Source organism: Bombyx mori, chromosome 18 (genome assembly GCF_030269925.1).
Source record: "Bombyx mori chromosome 18, ASM3026992v2".
Taxonomy (NCBI): domain Eukaryota; kingdom Metazoa; phylum Arthropoda; class Insecta; order Lepidoptera; family Bombycidae; genus Bombyx; species Bombyx mori.
The window spans coordinates 12,916,795-12,944,390 of NC_085124.1; the positions used below are offsets into that span (position 1 = coordinate 12,916,795).

At 37.6% G+C, this 27,596-nt stretch overlaps 1 protein-coding gene across 4 annotated transcripts in view; it reads left to right on the plus strand.

Annotated features, from left to right (window-relative positions):
* LOC101740372 (visual system homeobox 2) overlaps positions 1-25,631 on the plus strand; it is a 136,139-nt gene extending 110,508 nt beyond the window's left edge. For 3 of the 4 annotated variants that reach the window (XM_062673751.1, XM_062673752.1, XM_062673754.1), the window contains 4 exons: positions 7,525-7,699; positions 20,562-20,683; positions 22,513-22,686; positions 23,317-25,631. In XM_062673751.1, coding sequence (XP_062529735.1) covers positions 7,525-7,699; positions 20,562-20,683; positions 22,513-22,686; positions 23,317-23,439 — 594 coding nt within the window. In that variant the 3' untranslated portion in view covers positions 23,440-25,631. The remainder of the gene's footprint in view (positions 1-7,524; positions 7,700-20,561; positions 20,684-22,512; positions 22,687-23,316) is intronic. The other variant, XM_062673753.1, reaches the window with a different exon arrangement.
* The last annotated feature ends 1,965 nt before the right edge of the window (positions 25,632-27,596 follow it).

Consider the following 27,596-nt stretch of genomic DNA (forward strand, 5'->3'; position numbering starts at 1 on the left):
CTCTCTCTCTCTCTGTTTCTCTTTTTCTCTCTATTATGTTTGCCAAAAAAATAAGCCAAAGACATTAAGTTAAAGCTTCAATTAATTGTTTATCGTTATCGCCGGTACAATTCCAAAAACTAGTCGTCGCTTAAGGATAATCTCTTAACTCTAGTTACTACTATAGTAAGTATTGTATAATTGTAAGTGCCGCTAGGATAGGCGCCGCAATAAACTCATTCACCCAATAACACAAAAAAGAAAACGACAGGAAATATAGAAATCTATTAGTTGTGAAACTGTGATGGTTGTTAACACAAGAAGTGCATGGTCGTTTTGAGGCACGGATTTCTCAATTCCAATAAGCTTTGCCTTAGACGCCTTCAACTCTAACACTAGGAACAGGCTTAGGGACCTCGATACTCGTCGAACTCGGCAAAGAGCTCGTCGTGCAACCTAACCCATGCATCAGCCCGCTGAGTTTCTCGCCGGATCTTCTCAGCGGGTCGTTATTTCGATCCGGTAGTAGATTAATTCGTGAAGCAGCTGCTCTTGAGTTGTTAGGTCTCCTTCGGAGGCGTTCGAGCAGCTGTTAGCAAATCCCACTCTTCTTGGCCTTCAATCCTAAAAAAAAAGTCGTCTTGAGTTACTTAAGGTACAAGTATCAATAGCCATTAAGGAATAGCGCTTTAGAAAACATGCCGAAAACACTTTATAGTCTGGCCTAAGCACCGAAGATACCTTCAGACCAACCTCACACAACAAGATATGTAGACACGAAATGCTTTCCTCGTATTTGGTATCTGTCTACAAAATAACTGTAACACTTAAAAATTTTAAAGTTCAACCTAATAGACTGACGGGCATGCGGCCTGATGAATAATGCTCATCGGTATTCCTACACTTCTGGAATTCTATATGCACTTGGGAGCGAGGTTATTAAGTATACAGCCAAACAAAATATGGAAAATGGAAATATCTTACGCAAAGTTATGTAGAAAAGAAAAACACGTCATTTTTATCGGCACCGCTAAAATTGAAGTGGCTTAACTAAAAAATTTTAAGAAAATTTGTTTTATACTTCGAACGGTTTCTCTCAGTTTATAAAATTAAACAGTATCTTTTAGTCTAGAAAAGGACAAATCTATATATAAAAATGAATTGCTGTTCGTTAGTCTCGCTAAAACTCGAGAACGGCTGGACCGATTTAGCTAATTTTGGTCTTGAATTATTTGTGGAAATCCAGAAAAGATTTAAAAGGTAGATAAATATGAAACTGCTCAGAATTTAATAAAAAAAACAATTTTGTTTTTCGTTTAATGTGGCCCCCGTCGGACGGATTCCTTTTGTTTGTTTTAAGTTTATTTTATACCAAAGTTTAGGTCTTTTATTTATCGATTGAGGCACTACGAAGTCTGCCCGGTCAGCTAGTATACAATAAAATACTCTTTTCGTCTCTTTTTAAATCAAGTACGCTTTAAAGCTTAAAGTATTAAAATCGAAAAACAAACAAAAAATATTATACCATTATTTTATTCTATTTATTGGGTACCAACATGCTATACATCAACACAGAACATTACAGGTATCATATGCATTGATTTCACACTAAATGCTAACACAATTACAGGTACCGACTGCATGCATCGAAAAAAAAGCGGTTCATTATATAAAAAAAAACAAAAAACTATATATAACATTACAGGAAGACCTTAGATAATTACATATTCACTACCAAATACGCTATTACTTAATTGAAAAAACTCATTGAGCAAGGCTGTAGACTTCTCGTCTAAAGCCGTCAACAGTGCCAGCAAAAACGTCCAGAGAATACTTAAGCCACATCATTTGAAGTCATCGTGGCCTAACGGATAAGACGTCCGGTGCATTCGTGTTGAGCGATGCACCGGCGTTCGAATCCCGCTGGCGGGTACCAATTTTTCTAATGAAATACGTACTCAACAAATGTTCACGATTGACTTCCACGGTGAAGGAATAACATCGTTTAGAATAAAAATGAAACCCGCAAAATTATAATTTGCGTAATTACTGGTGGTAGGACCTCTTGTGAGTCCGCGCGGGTGGGTACCACCACCCTGCCTATTTCTGCCGTGAAGCAGTAATGCGTTTCGGTTTGAAGGGTGGGGCAGCCGTTGTAACTATACTTGAGACCTTAGAACTTGTATCTCAAGGTGGGTGGCGCATTTACGTTGTGGATGTCTATGGGCTCCAGTAACCACTTAACACCAGGTGGGCTGTGAGCTCGTCCACCCATCTAAGCAATAAAAAAAAAAAAAAAAATTGTAAATGCGCGATATATTTACAAAGGTTAAATATTTTATAGAGTTGAGAACAGAAACAGGAGAGCGTGCAGTAACAGTAGCGTTCAATTCGTTCCGTATCCACACATTCTCTGTCGCTCGCGACCAATAAATTCTGACGGCGTTCCCTCGCACCATTAACGCGTGGAATGTGCCAAATTAACAATTACACCGGGGCCTCTGCGAGCGTATGTTAATTAGTAAATTCGGCCCCGGTGCCGTGTGTGTGTTTCGCTATTGGAGCGGTGTCAGGATTAACGAGCGCCGTCTCCGGAGCTGCCAGGTTTTAAGATGACTCTTGGTTCGCGAGAGGAAAACAGTAGGAGATGTTTAGGCGAACACTAAAAAGTTAGGAATCGCTTTGTTTTTTTTATTTTTATTGCTTAGATGGATGGACGAGCTCACAGCCCTGGTGTTAAGTGGTTACTGGAACCCGTAGACATATACAAAATAAATGCGCCACCCACCTTGAGATTAAGTTCTAAGGTCTCAAGTATAGTTACAACGGCTGCCCCACCCTTCAAACCGAAACGCATTACTGCTTCACGGCTGAAATAGGCGGGGGTGGTACTTACCCGTGCGGACTCACAAGAGGTCACCACCAGTAATTACGCGAATTAAAAATTGCCGGTTTGATTTTTATTACACGATGTTATTCCTTCACCGTGAAAATGTGGTCCGAACATACTTATGGTTCGAAATGCTAATCTAACTTGGGACCCAGTAGCTTGACCTTTTTTTCCCCACCCAATAGCTGGTAGCCTAAGAGGTTATTCCAGCTACGCCCAGACGGGTAGGTGAGCTCACAGGCTCAACCTGACAGAATTTGCTAACACTAGCCCTAACAAGAGCAGTGCTTCGCAGAATCTACCAACGGATCAGAAACGCGACCCACCGAGAAGATCCGGCGAGAAACTCAGTGGGGACTTGATCAATAGTCGCACGGGCAGTTAAGAAACTATTACATAAAATTAATTAATAACAAAAACCCAAAAGATCCAAATCTGCCATTAGAAAAAAGAGTATCAATTTTAACACATTCACAACTTTGGAACTTTTTTTAATGTACTAGAAGAATGATTGCGTCCCTATTATGTATTTATCGGAGTTTATAGACCACGTGATTGTCGCTTTCCATCTTGAGCCATGATGTCGAAATCCGAATTGTTATCACGGATTCAAATTCCAAAACCCCATGAATTCTTCGCACCAGAAATAGAGATAGGAAACCCAAGAAAACCTACGACTATATACGTAAAATTCAATTACCTATTTTTCAAACTGAACTAAATGCATTTTTTATAACTATATCTACAAGGATTAGATTTCTACCATGCACTCACCTTAGAATACGAAGTCCTGAAAATGAAAACCAAAAAAATTCAAGATTCCGTGTAATCTAAGCAAATTTTTCCAAATATTAGACCCTACCTACCTACTACCTACTGCTTTTTACACCGAGAATTCTGTTACGCTAAAGGCGCCGGTAATTCCCTTACCCGCAAACAATTACGTGCGAGCCTCGGTAATCCGGGACGATTGTCGCGCGGTAATCGCCCGGCTCGGCAATTACTCTGTCACCCGGGCCGGACAACCAATCAATAATCGAGGGTAAGCCGGATTCTGGGAGCCGCTTTATTCGTTGCATTTCAGCTGCAATCTATTAGACAGCGCTTTTTTGTTACATAACTCTAAATTTTTTTCCTTTTTTTACGTGGTTTTAAATATATAGGTCTTCAAATTCAGATTCAATTTTGTAAATATTAAATTCAATTTTTTTTTCAAGGTTAGAATTTTTTACTTATTATTTTAAAATTAAAAACCTATAAATAAAAAAGAAGACAACACAAATAATACATGTCAATTAAATTGTCTTCAAGTCGTGTATTTTTTGGGTTTTGATGATTTTATAAACATCAAATTCTCATAAATATATAAGAGAATTTGATGTTTTTAAAGTTGAAATTGAAGCTAAAAATCTATATATACTTACATACGTATTAATAACAACATGAACTGATTTGAAGAGAAGCTCAACAGATCCGCAAAATCTCAAGATACACCCATTACTTTATTAAACTGCTAGTGTTGTTGAAATATAATATCAAAAATATGTTTTAAACTTTTTTTAAATATTTTAAGTGGTTTCTGCGATTCGTCGATATAATTAAAACTATTTTTACGTTTTCCAACGCAAATACGCCACCCACCTTGAGATATAAGTTTTAAGTTCTCAAGTATAGTTACAACGGCTGCCCCACCCTTCAAACCGAAACGCATTACTGCTTCATGGCAGAAATAGGCAGGGTGGTGGTACCTACTCGCGCGGACTCGCAAGAGGTCCTACCACTAGTAATTACGCAAATTATAATTTTGCGGGTTTCATTTTTATTACACGATATTATTCCTTCACCGTGGAAGTCAAACGTGAACATTTGTTGAGTACGTATTTCATTAGAAAAATTGGTACCCGCCTGAGATTTGAACACCGGTGCATCGAACACGAATGCACCGGACGTCTTATCCTTTAGGCCACGACGATTTTTTTATTACAACTAATAAACTAATTAATTATCATGTGCAAATGTAATTTTAGGTATATTCCAAAACATAGTCACTTAGTTAACGAACAGAGCGATCAGACTCGATGTGGGGTAAAGCCTTCTGTAATATAATACAAGTAGAGTATTAATTTGCGAGGAGAGCTCACGGATAGAGTTTAATTAACAAATTTAATTAGAAATTAACTGTTTTGTAGAGCGAGAGACGCCTCTGTGCGGTCGGGCCGCTCTGTCTAGGGCTGGCGCTAGATTTTATTTTGTAATTAAATTGTTATTTTTGCAAAACGAAAATTTTACTATTGCTAACAAAGGAATTGACTCGGGGTTCACGTGGCTAAATTGTTAGTGAATTCAATGCAGTATCTGCGTTGCTGCTGTCCATGAGCTTCACTACCTACGGCCCCCAGTCCTCTCAATAAAATAATCATTTTATTTATTTATAATATTTCGTGTTCCAACTTAAATAAATTTAGAATGTGTAAGTGTTCCTACCTCAAAAATATATTATAGAATTACTTAGAAGAATTACTCGTAATATTATAACATTCGTTTTGCAAACGCTTCGCAAAAAATGACTAGAATACATTTAAAACATTAAATATTAAAATTTCAAATCTTCATATGAAATAATTTTCTATTGGATGATCTCACGCGTGATATTAATTACAATCAAACTTTCATTTTGCTGTTATCATAGTTCGAAAAACTAACTAACTAGCATTACAAGTACTAAATAAATTTCCACTTCTAATTTACATATAATGGACACATCAGAGTCGCAATGTATAGCGTTAGATCTACGATCACCAACTATCTTACAAACTGAAAAAAGAAGATCCAAATTGAGTTATGAGAGAGAGAGAGAGAGAATACACTTTATTGCAGACCAAAACACAATTTACGTTCAAAAGCAGTCAAAAAGCAGATACATATATACAATAGGCGGTCTTATCGCTAAAAGCGGTCTCTTCCAGACAACCGTTTAATTTATAGAAATTCTGGAAAATATAAAAGTGAGTTAAATTAAGAATAATTAACAAAGTCATCTTAAACGTAATTGATTACTCGTCTTTTCGCATTAAAAGTGTACAATTTCCAAAAAACATTCGAAATTAAGTTAATATGCGGAATCATTTGGTATCACCAGTATTTTTCTAATACAAATTGTCAAAAGAGCGTAGTTTAGTTTTTTTTTTGTTTGTTTATTTATGTTTTGACTACTATTAACCAAATTAATACATGTTTTATCTTACTTTAAAAGACAGATAATGTAACTGGTAAAAAAAAAAAAACGTTGCAAAGATGATTAATATTAAAAATATCGCATGTTAATTAAACCTTTAAAACACTCTCCTGTAAAATTAGTAAGTTTTGATATTATACAGTTTTTTATTGCGAGAAGACGAACTGAGTTCACTAGCCCTAAGCCCCGGTAGGTGAGCAAACAGCCGGAACTGGCGGAGAATTTGAAAATTTAATTTAGATCAGTTTTGTTCTCGCTAATTGGTTTGTTTTACTTATTTACAATTCGCTTCGCTTCGTACTTAAATGTATTAAAGAGTGTTTTTGTAGCAACACTTCCTTCTACTGTTGTATTCTTTTATTTCTGTAAAACATTTACTTAAACATAGTAACTGGTTTCACAGTAAAAACCTACGATTGTAATGAGATTCTCTTTTATTTTTTATTGCCCTCGTAGGCAAGCGAGCATACGGCCCATCTGATGGTGAGTGGTTGCCGTCGCTAAATGGACGTCAGCGACGCCAGGGGCAGAGGAAAACCGTAATCGAAGCAGTCTTTAATGATTGTATTATATTGGAGAAATGAGTGACTGCTTTGGGCTTTCTATTATTATTGCTTAGATGGGTAGACGAACTCACAGCCCATCTGGTGTTAAGAGGTTACTAGAGCCCATAGACGTCTACCACGTAAATGCCGCTACCCACTTTTAGATATGAGTTCTAAGGTCTCAGTATGGTTACAGCGGCTGCCCCCCATCCTTCAAACCGAAACGCATTACTGCTTTATGGCAGAAACTGGTGGTAGTACCTTCCGTGCGGACTCACAAGAGGTCCTATCTCCAGTAACTTCATGCAGACCATGGGAAATTCCATTTTGAAGACCATGGTCACGAACTCGGTAATTTAAGCAACGAATATTTCAACCCATAGACACAGCCCACTGAGTTTCTCACCGGATCTTCTCAGTGAGTCGCGTTTCCGATCCGGTGGTAGATTCTGCGAAGCACTGCTCTTGCAAAGGCCAGTGTTAGCAACATCCCGGTTTGAGCCCCGTGAGCTCACCTATACGTCAAAGAGAAGCTGAAATAGCCTCTCAAGGCTATCAGCGTAGGTAGGAAAAAAAACGAATATAATTATTAGGAGTGTTCGTTATTTGAAATACATTGCACTATTCAGGCATATGTCATGCGTACCGGAAGACGTAGCGTGGGTAGGCCTCCCACAAGATGGACCGACGACCTATTGAGGTTCGCAGGGATCCGCTGGATGCAGGCAGCGCAGGACCGGTCTTTGTGGCGAGACTTGGGGGAGGCCTATGTCCAGCCGTGGACGTCTTTGGGCTGATAATAATTAAGGCATAGGGATTCCGAATGATGCATATTTTCCTTGCTACGAATGTTGATCAAAAATTTTCATTCGCAGGTCTGGTTCCAAAACCGTCGAGCGAAATGGCGCAAAACTGAGAAGTGCTGGGGTCGGTCCACCATAATGGCCGAATACGGGCTGTACGGCGCGATGGTGCGACATTCCCTCCCGCTACCGGAGACCATCCTCAACAGCGCCAAGGAAAACGATTCGGTCGCGCCGTGGCTGCTCGGTGAGCGAACACCCTTATTTAAACTAGTCCGATTAAAAACACTTTTACGGTTCTGCATTAAATAACGATATTTTAAAAAGAATTTTAAAGTTACTGTAAAAGTATTTTTAATCATATTTTTTTTCGACAGCCGACTTTCTTGTTGTGATCATTATAGATTCTAATACCTTAAAATATTAAGTGAGCTGTGAGTTTGACTTCACGGTCATAAAAAAACGATTTGAACATTTATTTCGTTGGTAGTGGTCATTTAAATTAGAATAGATTTAGCGGTCGTATTTATATAATGTGTCCGTGCACCAGTGCCGGAGACTTAAGGGGGGTAAAATATGGGGATTTTTATCAACAAATCACTATCCCAATTTTCTCTTGGCCCCTCCATACTAGAATGGCAGCCCTTTTGTTTTTTATTTTTTTACTGCGCAACTCAGGCGCCTGCGCTGATTTAATCATTGCTAATATTGCTATCGATCTAGACGTCTTAGGAAGACGAAAAAAGTGTCAGTTGAAAGCTAACAATGTAGACAAGATAATTTATGATACATTTTATTCAATATCTTTGTCATAAAATAACAAAAAAAGGATTGATAAAATAAAAATTATAATTTTAGTTTTTTTCGAGATAACTTCCCTGTCAAGCTATTTTTTTAATTGTTTTCTCATAATACAGGATATTTTCATTAAAATAAATCTTACATCAAAGCCATAAGTCAGATAGTTCAAAAGTTGTCATGGTTTAAATATGACCCTTCAAAACTTCAATAAATTACACATGTCAAACAATAGACTCCGGACCCCAGATTTTATCAGTCAGATTTCAGTATCATTCTTGTCCTATAGGTCAATGGTAACTGGTGCACGGACACATTGTATATAAATATGTACAAGCCTTCTACCTCCAATGTTTTCATGCAATAATCACACAATATTTGGTGATAGGACATACTTCAAGATCCCTAGACGTGAAACAATGCAATGTTAGATTCTGCTGCTAAGGTATTAACTATTCAAAACCGGTTTGAAAGGACGAACATTTTTTTGTTGCTTAGTTGGGTGTACGAGCTCACAGCCCACCTGGTGTGAAGTGGTTACTGGAGCCCATAGACATCTACAACGTAAATGCCGTCGCCCATATTGATATATAAGTTCTAAGGTATCAGTATAGTTACAACGGCTTCCCTTCAAACCGAAACGCATTACTGCTTCACGGCAGAAATAGGCAAGGTGGTGATACCTACCCGTGCGAACTCACAAGTAATTACGCAAAATAAAATTTTGCGGATTTGATTTTTATACGGACAATTTATACAAATTAAGTATTATGGCTCGAGGCGTACAGCTACATTCACGTTATGATGCCCATGGGCCATGATAACCGCTTAGCATTAGGTGCACTGTGAGCTCATTTCCTCATCTTGACTATTAGGATAATGATTAATAACTTTAGTAGGGTTGTTCATTACATTATCCTTTCATTTACACTCTACGACTTGGGAATAAAGACCATTTGATAGTTGTTTTTCGTATAACTGTACAACTTCTGAATAAACGCCCGTTAACTGTTCTGTAATTTTATATTGTATATATACGGTCGATATATAATATAATAAATGGGATGAAAAACAAAAGTAATAGATAAAAATGTTTGTGTAGACCCGTCAATAAATACAACTCGTTTTGGTGACACCCATTGACGAAAATAAAAAAAAGGCTTTTGTTGTTTATCACGTAAAGTAGTACAGTACCCGGCGATAAATATTGCACATCGACCGTGGGAAAGAGACGGTTAATTTTTGCTTCGTAGAGCCTTATGTCTGTCGCACATTACCTAATTGACATTTAGTCTCCATAGATACCGGATGGTTAGTGTTTCGTCGCACACAGGTAACGCCCAACAACAAAAACAAAACGACGACGAAAAACGAAAGACGACTGTCTCTTTACAAATATCGATGTGCAATATTTATTGCCCGGTACTGTATTTACAATTATGCATATATAGAAAACTGCTCGTCGAAATAAAAGTTTCCCAACGACTGGGGTAATGACGTATCATAAGCTTATACAGGTAGGCACTACAATCCTGCCTATTTCTGTTGTGAAGCATTACTCGTGGATTTGGTATTGTGATGCCCACGGGCCCCGGAAACGACCTTCAAGCGAATAAAAACAACAACAATACACTCGTAAGAAATCGTGTACTTTGAAGCTGAGATTTTTTAAATGCGCTGTAAGCATTACATTTTTCATTAATGAAACAATTTGAAAAGAGTCCACACATATTTTGACATACCTAAACATCTAATTTGAAATACGCTTTAGATTTTTTCTAAACATAACTAAAAATGCTCTCAAAAGAAATCATTATATACGTAATCATTGCGACAAAAAAGTCGTAACGCCCAATAAAGAGCTGCATGTTATTCCTTGAGACAAAATACAATGAATTCTCACAACAATGATTTTGTTCAAGAGTCGAGAGCAGTGACTGACGAGGCACAGTAGCAGACAGGCTCCCCTCCCCGACCACCGAGCCCTGGTGAGTCAAAAACACACACACGGTCACTAGCCGAGCGCACGAAACGACTCTAACTAAAATACAGCAAAACTAGCCCAGTTCAGTAATTAGCTAACTCAACACTTGAACAAAATCGTTGCATGACCACCACCACTAACGAATAACAACTGATCTTAGTAATTTATCCGGTAGTAGATTCTGCAAATTTGTCTGTTCGCCTGTACAACAAAATTCCACAAGATGTTCAGAACCTACATATACATAGGTTTAAGAAAACTATTAAAGAACATCTGTGCAATAAAGCTTACTATAAAGTCAATGATTATCTAGAAGATTGCACAAAGTGGGAATGAGTTGCTCGCTCCGGGCATTTCAATATTGCAATAATTGTTACGTTATAATACTCATTGTAAAATGAATATTTAAAAAAAACTAATATTAAAAAAATTATCTAATATTTTAAAAGATTATAATCTAATATTTAAAAAAAAAAGACATGCCCGCTAAATTTCTTGCCAGTTCTTCTCAGGACGGAGGCTAGTTTTTGTGAATTGGCGGTAGTTTTTTTTGACGTTCAGTAAGTATATACTTTCATTTATGTTGAATAAAATTTTTTTGATTTGATTTGATTTGATAATATAAAAATAAAATAAAAAATAAAAAAGTCTCTCAAAAATAGCGCTAGCGGAAGTGAAAATTATATGAATGTAGCAGTTTTAAACAGAGTGAGGACCGACTGACCCGCCCAGACCAGACCCACTGAGTTTCTTGCCGGATCTTCTCAGTGGGTCGCGATCTGGTGGTAGATTCTGCGAGGCACTGCTCTTGCTAGGGCCAGGGTTAGCAACACCTCTGTTGTGAGCCCCAAGAGCTCACCTACACGCTAGGGTAACGCTGATATAGCCTCTCAAGGCTAGGCTCAATAACTAACTATAACTGAAATACAATAAAACTAGCCAAGTACAGCAATTAGCTAATTCAACACAAATCGTTGCAAGAATCTTCGTAATAACACCAACCGCTCTTAGTGATTTATCTTAGTAGTTAGATTCAGCGAAGCACTGCTCTTGCTAGGGCTAGTTTTAGCGAATTCTCTCAGGTTGAGCCCCGTGAGCTTACCTACCCATCGGGGCGTAGCTGAAATAGCCTCTTAGGCTACCAGCGAATAGGTAGGAATATATAGTAAAATAAATATTTTTTTGGCATCAACCTTTTGTAGGCAAAATTAAAATATTACATTTTTGCGGTTTAGTTTTGAGTTTTATTGTCCTTACATTATCATTGACGTTTCGAATGTCTTCCAGATTTCTTGGTGACGAACGGCTACGGTATTTATTATTTTTAGCCGTTTCAATATTTTGCTAATTATTCTGGCAACTCAATATAGTGACAATAAAAATGCGTTACAAAACCGTAAAAGTAATGTTAATTGTCGTCGTTAATAATGACGTACAAGGTTTTTTTTACTGCCCTTGTAGGCAGACGAGCATACGGCCCACCTGATGGTGAGTGGTTACTGTCGCCCATGGACTTCAGCAATGCTAGGGGCAGAGCCAAGCCGCTGCCTACCGAAGCTGTGAATATTAATAGCTAAAAATCTTGAGTGACATACAATGATGACAGCTCTTGAAATATAAACAGCAATGTACTGATAATTCAATGCGAATGGAAGGGATTATCCGTTTACTTATAGCATGAACAATTGTTGTTTTATTATGGTCATATATTTCATAAACTTCAAGTATGGGCATGACAGTTGATAGTCGGTCACAAGATTCACTCAAATTCTACGCATCAGTGAATTTGTCATATTAGATACCGTGCAATGGAAAAATGTTATACATTTCCTAGGGGGTAGGACGGAGTGTAAGCCCTTTTGTTTCGGAAACATAGCCCCGACTATTTCTGCCGCGAATTAGTCATGCGTTCCGGTTTGATGGATGTGACAAGGATCATACAAGACAATTGTAAATCCACTTGGGGGTAGGATAGGAGTGTAATAGGAGTAATGAAGGATAGAAGGTAGGATAGCAGTGTAAGCCCATTTATTTCGGAAATACAGCCTCGACTATTTCTGCCGCAAATTAGTCATGCGTTCCGGTTTGATGAGTCGAACAAGGATCATAGAAGACAATTGTGACTTCGACCTCATGTCTCAACGTGTGTGGCCGTTCTCACGATATCAATGGACCTCAGTGGAAAATTAACTCCCGATAGGCCTTTCTTCATATTTAATTATAAGTAAAAAAAATGATATTTTACTGTCTAGCATATTAGAAAAATATTGTGCCTTCATATAATTATTGAAACACAATTAATTAAGCAGTGATTAGAAATACTCGGCTCAATCAATCCCTTCTAATTACTAATTATATGAAGCTACTCTTGTAAACTTATGAAAATTATTAATTCTCTTTAGATTCTGTAATACTACGACTTGTAATGTATATATAAAAAAAAACTACACATTTTAAATCGCCTTTCGCATTTAGTTTAATATAGAATATTACACATAGCACGAAGAGAGGACGGTCGATGGGGCAGAAAGATCCTGGAGTGGCGACCACGTACTGGCAAGCGCAGTGTGGGACGGCCACCTACTAGATGGACCGACGACCTAGTAAAAAGCGCTGGGTCTCGTTGGATGCAGGTGGCAATGGACCGGTCGCACTGGAAATCTATTGGAGAGGCCTATGTTCAGCAGTGGACGGCGATAGGCTGAAATGATGATGATGATGATTTAGTTTAATGATCTCACGCATCTACAGATCATAATACATTATGTTCAATCAAATTTCATTTAATAATTGCTAAAAAGAAGCAAAATGGCTTCTGTAAACAAAAGAAAAATGTTTGTTGAAAATCATAGTTTCACAATCTTAGCCTTTTATGACAAAACCGAAAGTTCCTGACAAATCCTTTATCCGTCGCAACTCAATCTCGCTCAGGAAACAAAGAGACGTATAATTTTTAATCTCAACAATAGGAGATGTTCATTTTTCAACGAGGAAGGCTTCAGACGAGAGAGCACGCGTGCGAAATAAACTCATTTCGCGCTTGTTTTAAGAGTTTTTTTTGCTTGTGAGATGAAATATCGTATTGTTGAGCGAAAGAGAAACCGTTGACAGCTTATGAGAGCCCGCTTATATGTTTCAGTGAATACAGAAGATGATTTTTGTCTTGTATTTGTGACGGAGCGGGAATAGAGAAATAATGATAAAAATATTTGAGCACCTTTTCATTTGTAAAATGTTATATCGAGCGGTAAAAGGTGGTTTAAACGACATTTCCCTTAACACGCGACATTTATCTTTGCAATTAAAGGTACGTTTTATTTGGTATTAGCATCAACAGTCCGATGTTTTTAATTGAACTTTAATTCTTTACTGGTGGTAGGACCTCTTGTGAGTCCGCGCGGGTAGGTACCACCACCTTGCCTATTTCTGCCGTGAAGCAGTAATGCGTTTCGGCTTGAAGGGTGGGACAGCCGTTGTAACTATACTTGAGACCTTAGAACATATCTCAAGGTGGGTGGCGGCATTTACGTTGTAGATGTATATGGGCTCCAGTAACCACTTAACACCAGATGGGCTGTGAGCTCGTCCACACATATAAGAAAAAATAATAATTACCTATCCTAAAAAAATTGTGCACATTGAATTTATACTTAAATATTTTTAAGCTTTCCATCCAGTGCATAATAATAGTATTTAATATCATAACTAATATCAATAGTATTTATTAAGGTACAGATAACAGGTATTTGCTATTCCTTATGTGATTAGATTTATTTATCTTCATACATATTTGCATACTAGCTTAATACTAGTTAGATCTCGGGCTTGTCTTTGCTTCTACATAAAAATAAATTATTCTTTGATACTTAAAACTTGTTTGCATAACTGATAACGCAAACATTATGATTATAATAATCTCTATATATAAAAATGAATTGCTGTTCGTTAGTCTCGCTAAAACTCGAGAACGGCTGGACCGATTTGGCTAATTTTGGTCTTGAATTATTCGTGGAAGTCCAGAGAAGGTTTAAAAGGTGAAAAAATATGAAAATGCTCGGAATTAAATAAAAATAACAATTTTGTTTTTGCTTTGATGTTTATTTTATACAAAAGTTTAGGTCTTGTATTTATCGATTGAGGCACTACGACGTCTGCCGGGTCAGCTAGTACTAAATATATTGTTTATGAGCTCTAATGTAATGAACTAAAATTTAAAGCCTTCAAAGGTAGGTAAATATCATTGGTAATGCTGGGAAGTTCTATTTTTGGTTGATTACTCGAAAGAAACTTATTTCTATGTATGTATTACGTTTTGATTTTGTCTTGTCTAAAAGCAAAGGATCAAATGATGACAGTTAATATTATTAATTTTCTTTTAATCAAATTAACTTTATTAAAATAAGACTGATTAAATGCTGTTAGTGTTACTAGTAATCAAAATGAAATTCAATTCAAATCGTAGCCATCCGTAGCACTGCTACGAGACGTCTACGAGGAATTATGTAAATGTGAACACAAACAAACGAAAGAAAAGAACTATGCAAAATCAAAAGATTAATAAACCATTCCTTTTACTATGGAATTTCAATACCTAAATGAATGAGCATAAGCACGACTTTGCCATAATCACATCGCGTACATGCATCTCATAAATAAAACACAACATTACGCCGTAGACACATGAATTAATAAAGCCTAACTCCCTTAAAGGCTGCGTTTGTGGGGTGGAGGGGGAACTCTCCCAGGCGGTGGTGGGGGGTGAGGGGCGGCCGGCAAGATGGCGGCTGCATTGTCTAAGCCTTGATTAAGGCAGATTTAAGGGCTACCACACCACGCTTACATATTAATTATGTACTTAAGTTAACTGTACTTAGGAGTGAGATTTTTTTTCTTGTTTTCGGTTTTGCTTATGTATTTTACGCATTTTATAATTCACACAAAGCTTACATACGATTTTTAAATGATTTCGATGAGTTTGTTTCGTTTTTATTCTCAATATTAAATGTTTATCATTTTATTTACTTACATTAGTTTAATTATTATCATCAAATATATATAGTTAAATATTATAAAATTTAGGTATATATGGTAGCATTGTGTGTGTCCAGTCAAAATTTACCGAGCAAATTAATCTAGAGTTCGTGATAGTGAAATGAATGAATTAAGCCCACAGATAATTAATTATTAATTATGGATGTTAATTTAATGACAACAATGAGTACCTACGCGTATGTCAAAAAGCTACTCCGAGTTTTCTGAGTTATGTGTATTGGTAACAGACTTTAAAAGGGATAAGTCACCAAAAGAATGTGTAAAATAGTTATCGATTTTTGTAGTAATCTATTTACGCATGAAATTTTTTTAATTACAAAATCTATACATAAAAAATAACGGAATGCATAACGAGAAAGCTAATTTTCGGCCGTCATTAAATTAGTAGTATTTTATTCGCTCAACAAAAGATCAATTAAACGAACCAATGAAGAGCTTCATTAGGGGGGCCGTTAATTACATTTCAATAATTCAATTTTATAGTTTTTTAAACGTATAGTTTAATGTTTGATTCGAAACTAAGCAGCGAACGACACAGACAGACACAACAAGGCGATTATTTGAAATAATATCGGCAAATGGATTCTAATGTCACACAAGAGTGACTGACAAAATTATCTGCCTATTAACCACTCGCTTTGTGCTGCTCGCTTTCATCTCGCTGCTAAATGACACGAGGCATCCTCAGAAACCATTAGCAAAAGTGAAAAATACGATTTTTAAAAAGAGATCGTCGCTCACGTGCGATTCATGTTGTAATTTGCACTCCAAAACCATTAGTAATGACTTTTGACGTTTAGAAAATAATGACAGATGTCATTCGAAGTTTATCCGTTTACCTAATGACTTAAGTAACTCTTTGCTCGTTGGCCGTTTGCAGGAACAAAAAAAAACGCAATTTGTTTCAAGTTATGCAGATTTTTCCTTTGAGTTTTGTTGTGAGAGGCTCAGTTAGTTGCAATTTCGTTCAGAACTGTCATTTAGTGCTTCATAGACTTATTTATGAAACTAAAAGACGCTTTGCTATTTTGTCTATTATAGAAGGGCTTAATTGTTAATTTTAATAGATAGGTAAGTTGCCACGCAACTAGACCAAATTTCGTTAAAGAAAGTTATTGCGTATATGTCGTTTTGAGATTAATCTCTAATATTAAATCCATGAAGTTTATTTAATAATTCTCAAAAACGATTGAAACAACAAATCACCTATTCCAAAAGCCTTAAACTATATGAATAAATGAAACCACAAGATCGAACTGTATTTCAATTCGACTAGTTATAATAGTCGAATCACGAATAATCCAGACTGTGTAATTTGGTAGTGCCTAATATAATAAATCTACTTATACCTGAACAAGCAAACGATACCCGAAATATTACCAAAACTTCAATTCGATCTTTAATCAACGACTAGCGGCTCGCTCCGGCTCCGCTCGGGTCTTTAACAAAAATTTCAACGATATTTGACGTTGTTTTATTTTTTTAAATAAAAGAACACTCATTGCGGCATAACTATAATAGTTAGATATATGCTGTCGTGACACTTTTTGGAAATAATAATGTGTTCTACAAAGTCGTAGTACATTATTTTATTCTATCATCAATAGTTTTCGCAGGGCACGCGACGTAAAGAATATTTTAGGTAATTTTTTTACACCTTGGGTTACATTATAGGAGTTTTAGTAAGGATCCCTAATTTTTTTCAAAAAACATTTTAGCCTATGTCACTCTAAAATAGTGTAGCTTCCAAACAATGACAGAATTTTTCAAATCGGTTCAGCAGCTTTGGAGCCTATTCAATACAACCAAACAAACAAACAAATCTTTCCTCTTTATAATATTAGTCAAAGTCAACGATTACCTTAGAAAATAACGTTAACGCTGGCCATGAATTGGTAATCTCTGGCCACTGAGTTTCTCGCCGGATCTTCTCAGTGGGCCGCGTTTCCGATCCGGTGGTAGATTCTGGGAAGCACTGCTCTTGCTAGGGTCAGTGTTAGCAACACTCCGGTTTGAGCCCCGTGAGCTCACCTACACGTTAGGGCGAACCTGAAATAGCCTCTCAAAAAAAAAGGTAATCTCATCCCTCATCTTTGCATTGAGAGCGGAGTTGCTATTCTACACAGAAGCCCGGCTAAGTATAAACACCAAAACAATGCAAACCCCAATTATTCACGTGAAACTATCCGTTCTAACTGGTCATTAGGAGACGGGCCCCGCAGTTTGATTTGTTCGCTCGTACATTAGCGGTACTGCGCTCAGAAACTTCGGTCGTTAGCGCCTCCATAGCACGATACACGCTTGCGAATGTTCATTTGCGAGTAATTAAATGAGGATTATTATTATATTTTTGGTGCGATTGGATTTCGTTCATTGCGTATGGAAACAGTAGTGCAAGGTAGATATGGGGAAGAGGTAGACCGAAGAAGATATGGAGATATGTGTGAATGACGCTCACCACTGGCCAGTTTCGATTCTCCGACTGAATGTCTTTGTGAAAGATAATGGAGATACACTTGTTTTTGTCACGCATGTGCTTGTTATACTTGCGAGAAAATCCCCGCTTGTTTCCCCGCTTATTTGTGAGCATATAACAAACAAGAAAAATAATATAATATAAATGGTAATAAAATTAATAATCAAGCCTTCGTCCTTTTCGATATATTTACCTTTTCTATTAGTAAACTCTATACCAATTATTAGCAGTAGCATTAAAGATTTTCCTCCCGCGTCATTTTTCTGTCAAAGATTTCACGATAACACGCAAACCTTAAAGAACTCCCAACACAAACCGTTTTTTATTTTTTTATTTTTATTGCTTAGATGGGTGGACGAGCTCACAGCCCACCTGGTGTTAAGTGGTTACTGGAGCCCATAGACATCTACAACGTAGACGCGCCACTCACCTTGAGATACAAGTTCTAAAGTCTCAGTATAGTTACAACGGCTGCCCTACCCTTCAAACTGAAACGCATTACTGCTTCACGGCAGAAATAGGCAGGGCGGTGGTACCTATCCGCGCAGACTCACAAGTGGTCCTATCACCAGTAATTACGCAAATTATAATTTTGCGGGTTTGATTTTTATTACACAATATTATTCCTTCACCGTGGAAGTCAATCTTGAACATTTGTTGAGTACGTATTTCATTAGAAAAATTGGTACCCGCCTGCGGGATTCGAACTCCGTTACATCGCTTCAATACGAATGCACCGGATGTCTTATCCTTTAGGCCACGACTACTTCTAAGCTTTTCTAAACTCGACTAATAAACTCTCGTCCCTATAAAGCTCAATCTAATTTTCCAGTCTCGAATCTTCTGATAACAACATCATACATCACTGCTTCTTCGTTATATACAAAACTTCTCGATTACACATTCGGAGCGTACGACGTTGAAGTCATAAAAATCTCGTAAAGTTACTACAAGTGGATATTAAAATGCGCCTTACGACTCGAACATACGGACGTTTTGAAGGCGGTTGGGTTTTCGAATTTTCCAACATGCGCCTTTTTTTTGTTCCACCGGGAGTTAAACAGTCCTACCACCATTAAAAAATACAATTTAAACCACTCTTTTGCAAACCACTAAATGTATCTATATATCTATCAGAATCACGTGAACTATAATGACATACCTAAGTCAGAGATATTCATAACGGTAAGCTTTTGTGTCTGTTGTTCAAATTGTACGAATAGTTATGCATTTTTCTTCTTCCTTTTATTCATCCAGTATATTAGATGACCAACCGTTAAAAGTATTGCACGTTCGGGCGATAAATTTACAGTTGAGATAAACCCATGTATGCTCGGAATGTTTTTTTATGTGTTATTTATTCACATAGTGAGGTGCTGAGATCCTAAATAATTGATGTTTTGTTTTTTTAATATATCCACATCCATTTGGCACTGAATCTTTTAGTCTTCTTCTGCAATAATTTTATAATAAATTACATAAAAAATAACTTTATAAAAAAGGAATCATTGCATAAATTGGCAGAAATGCGAGACTTCATTCAACTATTTTGTGGATTCAAATATCATTTTTGATTCAAGATAGTATTTTCAACACTAAATTGATTCGTTAAACGGTCACAGTAAACTCATAAATTTTATTTTATTGCATAGACGGATAAATGAAATAACAGTTGTTACCGGAGTCCATATACATTACAACATGTCATTGTATGACGCCATTTACCCCGAGACATACGACCTATGTCTAAATCGTATACGTATAGCTGTTATGTAACTGCAACATCCTACAAACCGAAACATATTACTGCTTTGCGTTAGAAATAGGGAAAGTGGTATGTACCCGCGCGGGTATCCGATTTTTATTACCCGATATTATTACTTCAGTATGAAGTCATGCTCTCACTAAGTACGTATTTCATTTGAATAATTTTAACTGGGATTTCAACTGCCGCATAGTCGCATCTATTGATTTTTTTCCTACCTATTGGCTGGTAGCCTAAGAGGCTATTACAGCTACGCCAGGACGGGTAGGTGAACTCACGGGCTCAACCTGAGAGAATTTGCTAACACTAAGCCCTAGCAAGAGAAGTCGAGTCTACCACCGGATCGGAATCGCGATCCACTGAGAAGATCCGGCGAGAAACTCAGTGGGCTATCTCTTGATAAAAGTAGTGTCTAATAATAATAATAAATAAATAAATACTAAATAAAAATATAATAAATAAATAAATACTAAATAAAAATATAATAAATAAATAAATACTACAGGCCATGACGACTTTAATAACTGCATTTAACTGGGCCTTGAGCAAATCTACACGCCTCATCTCGACCATTCCCACTGATAGCTATATTTACTTGCCAATTCGGAACTCAAATATAAATAAACTAGGTTTTACTAGGTTAATGAAGTTGCGGTCATTTACGTAGAAGTTGAAAATATTTTCGAATAATAGAATGCTAAGGAGCTATTTAAGGTATCAAATCACGCTTTTTTAGCGACTTCAAGAGAGGAGGTTCAATTCGACCACCAATTTTTTTATCTATGTATGTACTTACCCGTATGTAGCCTATACCCTTCCTCAATAAATGGGTTATCTAATACTGAAAGATTTTTTCAAATCGGACCAGTAGTTCCTGAGATTAGCGCGTTCAACCAAACAAACAAACTCTTCAGCTTTATAATATTAAGTATAGATTATCTATTACGTCAACTCTACCTAGCGAGCAACAACCAAGCTCTTTAAGTGGAGTTTGAAAAGTTTTTTTTATGAATTTAAAGTGTTTTATTATTCAGGAATGCACCGAAAATCGATAGAGGCAGCTCGTCACCTCAAGGAATCAGGGTCGGAACGGGAGGGATCTGAACCGGAAGCGGACAGGGCAACGTCTACTTCTCCACATCCTCACGAAAATCAGGTCAGTGCTCGTCTTTATATGCTTCAATAACAAAATTAGGTACCACCACCCTGCCTATTTCTGCCGTGAAGCAACAATGCGTTTCGGTTTGAAGGGCGGGGCAGCCGTTGTGACTATACTGAGACCTTAGAACTGATATCTTAAGGTGGGTGGCGCATTTACGTCGTAGATGTCTATGGGCTCCAGTAACCACTTAACACCAGGTGGGCTGTGAACTCGTCCACCCATCTAAGCAATAAAAAAAATTTGGTATAAACAAAAATTGCATTATTCTTTTTTATGATTAAAGTAGCAAAATTATCATTATATTTTCAATGTTTATATAGTACATTGCCAAACACGCTGGAGGAAATGTCCAGCTTTTCTCCCGCGGTGCACATACTATTTTTTCTCCTACCAGGCCGAAAGTTCGTGAAGTACCGAGCCGGGGTCCAGGGGCGAAACCCTGGCCGGTGGTAGGGAGGGCGGATGTTACTATAGGTGGTTAAATTGGATAAGTGCCTTAGCACATGGACGACATTACATGCCACGAGGGATAAGGACCAAACTTACTAAATTAATCATACTTTTATAATGTAATTTCGGGTTTGTAAATATTTTCATTAAATGATTTCGAACGTTTCAACAAGTTTTTGTTTCCGCGGTCACGGAGGATTGGAATTAATATTCTCATGAAACCAGCATATTCTAGTTTTAATTGCGATAGTTTTTGTAGGAATGTCTTTCCAAGAATTTACATTGAAATGCTAAAATTGTTATTCCAGTTCCAATTGTTAGTCTGAATTGCATTCCACAATGAGTTCCACCTACGGTGATATTGTTTGTAGAAGCTTTTGATAGTACTTTTATTGGAAATAATCTTACACGGCTTACAAAACTTGTGCACTACATTTGGACCGGCGATCTACCTTTTTTTAAGTGGTTAATGAAGCCCATAGACATCTATAACTTAAATGCGCCACCCACCTTGAGATATAAGTTCTAAGGCCTCAAGTATACTTACAATGGCTGCCCCGCCTTTCAAACTGAAACGCATTACTGCTTCACGGCAGAAATAGGTAGGATGGTGGTACCTACCCGTGCAGACTCACAAGAGATCCTACCACCAGTAATCTACTCCTAGTCTAACTGTTTGTACCGGCGTATCTATGTATATTCCAGCAAAATGTAGGAACTAACGCGTAGACTTTAAGTACTTTTGCTCTGTGTGTTTGGTCCAGCTCACGGGTAACCGGGCAACGGGTACTAAGAAAATACCGAAGCTCGGAAGTCTAGGGGATCGATTGTTGCTGGCGGTTGCATAAACCGGGCTGGGAGTTAGCCCAACCAGAGGTGGATTATCCGTAAGGCAAACTAGGCACGTGCCTAGGGGCGCGTAGTTACAAAGGGCGCACTAGCCCAGAATTTTTTAATCAATAAAGAAAATAACATACCTATCGACGAATAAGAACTAAATGATGATCTATAATCTAAATCTTCTGTCGCCCCTCGTGATTTCTTCACAGTTATAACGTCATATTTCATTCGCGCATTAGCTTAAGTAATACTCTTGGTCTACTAAAGTCCAGGGTTTGATGATACAACGTCATCGTAATTACAAAAACAACTAGTTAAAGTTTATAGTATTATGATGGCCATTTATGGCCGGTACAGGGGCGCCGATAAAGTGATTGCCCAGGGCGCTCTGGACCTTTAATCCGCCACTGAGCCCACCTACCTGTTCAAAGTCACGCGTGCGGTCATAGCTCTGCGCTTAAAGAAGATAAGTCACCTCCTCTATTCGATTATTTTCGTTATTGAATGTAGCTATGATATTTTTGTGTTACCAGGCGCAGAGCTCTCCAGCGAGCAGTACTACTGCATCGTCGTCGGCTAGGGGTCGAGCGTCGCCCGACCCAGCGCGCGACGACCCCGACGCCTTCCGCAACAACAGCATCGCCTGTCTGCGGGCCAAGGCGCAAGAGCACCAGGCTAGAATACTCTCCAATAACTTACTTATGCAGGTACGTCCTTCGTCTTTTTGTTAGGTGAGCTACAGATTCGGAAATCTAACGTGAAACGTGCCTTAGTGACAGCAATGAGTCTCGTAGAAGCTAGAAAACATCACAGTACTAAGTAGAAAGATGTTTAAAGCCAGAGCTTTGCAGTAAAATACAGGAAATACGATGGCGCAGTGTGTTTAGTACCCCGGTAAAGATGGGATCCCTTTTTACAAGTACTCATTAAGAGATCTCGTGGACGAATCCCCATGCGCTGGACTGATCAGGTGAAAGACCTTACTGAAACCCCACTTAACGAGTGTGTGCGCCAGGCCTCGGTTCGTAAACTATGGAAAACATCTGTCGAGGCTTTAATAAGCAAGAATTCCACATGACCACGACTGCTCTGCCAGGAGCAACCGATTATGATGATGATAAAGTAGGACAGTCGCGATTCCAATACCTACTGTAATACTTCGAGATTAAGTCTCTTTGACATTTACGTTATAAAAGTATATTACTGCTATTAACGGCAGAAGAATTAATAATATAGAGTGCCTTCTCGGACTCGCAGAAATTAAGTTAAAATTACCTACACATAAATAAAGTCTCTAATGAAAAATAATCTAATGTTTTCCATTCTACTAATTCCAGGTCCGTGGCCTAACTCGCACTCCGATCAGCACTCCTAATGCGGAAGACGACGGTCCCGGAGACATAGACGTGGGCACGGAGCAACCACTGGATACCACGACCCATCCCGCGCATTTGTATTGACAGACCTATTGACAGCTCAACGTAATGACATATTGACGCGCTGGTTTGACATAATCAAAGATGTCGGCGACGGAGTCCAGATTGACGCGGATCAAAAGAGCGCTCTTGATTTTTATTTTACTATAATAATAAACGTTATTTTTAGTATGTACAAAACTTTGTTTATTCAAAATCGTTGATAGAATTCGTAACAAAGTTGTATATAAATACTCCACTGATAGAGCTGTCTACATAAACAAACTGAAATCCTTGTCTACAGTTTATCGAGTCGAGTCTGCACAATGTTATGCACAAAAACATAAATGCATATTTGCAATTATGCACAACTATGCGAGTGCACTATGAAATGCATTCGCGTTCTATGCGAGATTTTTTGTTGCGAAAATTCTACCATCGATTCTTCTAAGAGCTTTAGCACATACCTACTATAAATAACGTGAGTGTATTATAAATTTCAGCACGCGATAAAATGTTCATGTTCTCTGTCTTTGGTTATATTATTGTATAAACTGCAATTCACTCCACTGTAACAACTAACAGTCCGCATGACCAGCGCCTTTCAAACTACGGATTCAACTCAAGTGTAATTATGTAAATTATTGTTACGCGTATTTAAATGAATCCTCTTCGTGCAATACATTTAGTTAAGTATTTATCTGCAGTAGGATTGAGATAGGATTGTATAAAGTTTCCAGTTCTTAGATTATTTGGCGAGTCGACGTGGGAACGATTCGGAGTCTAAAGCATGATTTAAATGACAGTTAATAAGTTTGACAGATGTCTTAATGTGTCATGACATTACCACAGATCCAGAAAACGGGTGATTCAAACATTTATTTTGTTTAAGAATCGCTTAGTATACAATACATTTTATTATGGTTCTTTTTTACCACGAAAGTATTGAAATTCCGCTTCACACCTTTGCTTAAGTGAACATGAAAGATTTAGGTATAACACACGTTTCTTTATTTTTTCTTGTCTCGTTCTGTCGACTCGTACCAAAAATTAATTGTATAAATTAAGAAAACTAGTTCAATATTTTGTGCCCTGTTGTAGTTTTAAAGCGAAAGACTATGTAAATTGTTTAAGATGTAACACTGTGTTTCCACAGTCTAGTTTGGCTGGACATGACGGCTGATGTATATATTATACATTCAGTGTCGTGGTTACCAACAAAAGAAATCGACTGTGAAAATACGGTGTTAATGTTGGTGGTACTAAATAGTTTGTAAGTGTGCCGTTTTAATGTTTGTGATGCTGACTACAAAGTAACCAATGCTTGTGTTACTTTTTTTCTGATCAAAATAAAAGCTATAACCTATATACCTACTTTTTATAGCTACAATTTCACTTGTAAAACCTCTTTGTAAGCGCTTTTGAGAAATTCGGACTTAAAAAAGTGAGAATCTTTCTAAGCAGTCAGCATCACAAATTGGTGAAACTCAAACAAATGGCAAGCAAATCTTCTCGTATCGAACGAAATCACACATCGAAAACATTCCAAGAAAAGACTTTACCTTAAAAATTATAAAAGAATTTTCTATAAGTTTCATGTCACCTTTCTTTAAAATAAAAATATGTTGAAATTAAAGAGATACAACAGATCTAACGGATGTTACAGGAACTAAGGTTGCATGAAACTAGATATCGTAGACAGCGATAAATTAAAAAAAAAAACAGACATTCTCAACGAAAATTTCACGGTATTTTATAATTTTAATTTAAACAAAATGGCCGTTTTTTTCATTGTTCTGGTTGTTATGTTTCACGTATTTTGGCTAATCTAATGTTAGTGTTCTCTTGCTACAATAACGTTTTTAATAAATTACATGTATCTCTGTGACCATTCTATTTTATAGACATTGTTATTTTGGTTTATCGCATCATGTATTTCTGTAACTCTATGGTAGATTAACCGATTAAAATAAAATGCTTTAAAAAAGTCTTTTTTTAAATAGCACACTATTCATCTTTAACGATCGCGTGATATTTGAATTTGTTTGATTAAACCTTATTTTGTATATTTCCGATAGCGAAACAATGAACGTAGATACTTTAATGATAATACTATATGTACTTACACGATTACGTCATAGAAATGTAATATATTTATTAAATTAAACAAGTATAAGTAACGTTCATCGTTATACTTAAGAATTATTTCGATGAAATAAATATGTATAAAATACAAATTATGCAGTTTTAATTGTCATTTCGAAGTACACTTTATTAAGCTAATGTTACCCAGCAGAAGTTCTCTTCTTCGTTTTCTTTTTGACAATATGGCCATTGTTGCCATTTACGAAATACGAACCCGATAAGACACGTCCAGCTTACTTACAAACGCACGGGGCACCTTATCCTTTAGACCACGGCAATTTTCCCAGACATCTGCTGTTTGCTAGATGCTTTTTTTTTTCCCCTACCTATGCTGATAGCTTGAGAGGCTATTTCAGCTTCACCCTAGCGTGTAGGTGAGCTCACGGGGCTCAAACCGGAGTGTTGCTAACACTGACCCTAGCAAGAGCAGTGCTTCGCAGAATCCACTACCGGATCGGAAATGCGACCCATTGAGAAGGTCCGGCAAGAAACTCAGTGAACTGTGTCTGTGGGTTAATTCGCTCATCGAGCACTTCGTCACAAGCGACGGGTTCGACGAGGACGTACACCGGTGCTTATGGTACCTAAAGGACCGTTAATAGATCGGGAGGTTTCATAATGAAGTGTTATGGGCGACGTCGACTATTTACCATTCGGTCTACAGGATCTAATCTAGATGTTGTTAATAAACCACCATTATCACACATTTATACCTGAATAATCACAAAATCAACAATATACAACAATCGACACAATTCAACCCAACAAAAAGTTAAATGAACAGTACCTACAGTAGCATTCTGCCAACAAAACGTACCTATATCTGAAGTATTTTATAAATGGAAAACACTGAAAAAAATTGTTATCACACACAATTCGGACTTGTTTGATTCTGACCCGTGACGTTTTTATTTTTATTTTTTTTATTGCTCTTGTGGGCAGACGAGCATACGGCCCACCTGATGGTGAGTGGTTACCGTCGCCCATGGACTTCAGCAATGCCAGGGGCAGAGCCAAGCCGCTGCCTACCGTTTAATACTCTCCACAAGCCTCGTTTGATGAAGGACATGTCAAAGCGCTCGGGAAACACCGTGGAGGGGAGCTCATTCCATAGCTGGATGGTACGTGGCAAAAAAGACCTCTGGAAACGCACTGTGGATGACCTCAGTGGCTCCAGGTAGTATGGATGAACTCTACTCCGGTGACGGGCGGTGCGATGGTAAAAACGAGATGCCGGTATCATCTCGAACAATTCCTCAGAGCACTCCCCATGGAACATACGGTACAAAATACAGAGGGAACCGAAGTCCCTCCGCAGACCCAGAGGTTCCAAGCGATCCGTGAGAATGGGATTATCGACAATCCGGACGGCCCTCCTCTGTATGGTGTAATGGAAGAAGCTGGTATTTGGGAGCCCCGGCCCAATCGTCAGGATTAGTGACTGTATAAACAAATGTTTGGCATACAATGCGTATGGAGAGTTGAAGCAAGGAGCATCATCTCCGTGTCTATAAAGGGTACGTTGAAAAGAAGCCAATTAGGGTGGCGCCATAGTAGCAAGTGGAAAGATTTTAAAAACATCGCCATAACTACCACGCTTCACTGTTGGAAGATGCTATATTCATATCATTTCCACTTTTTATTGCCTTTGCAGGCAGACGAGCATACGGCCAACCTGATGATGAGTAGTTACCGTCGCCCATGGACATCAGCAAAGCCAGGGGCAGAGCGTTAAGGCGTTAAGTACTCTCCAGAAAGCTCGTTTGAAGAAGGACATGTCATAGCGCTATACTCTACTCCGTGACGTGCGCTGCGATAGCTACTCTAGTTTACCATCGACAACTACCTACTCTATGTTTTGTGTGAAAGAGTTCATTTTTGTTATTTCTTTGTCAGTCAATGATTGTACGTTTTGAACACTGTAGTTAATTCTCTCATATCGGACTAAGACTAAAGGAGTCTTTCCGTATATTTTTTTTATTTATAATAAATTTCACTTATGCTATATTTCATAATCAAAATGCAAGGTAGTTTAATAACCTAAAAGTACATATTAT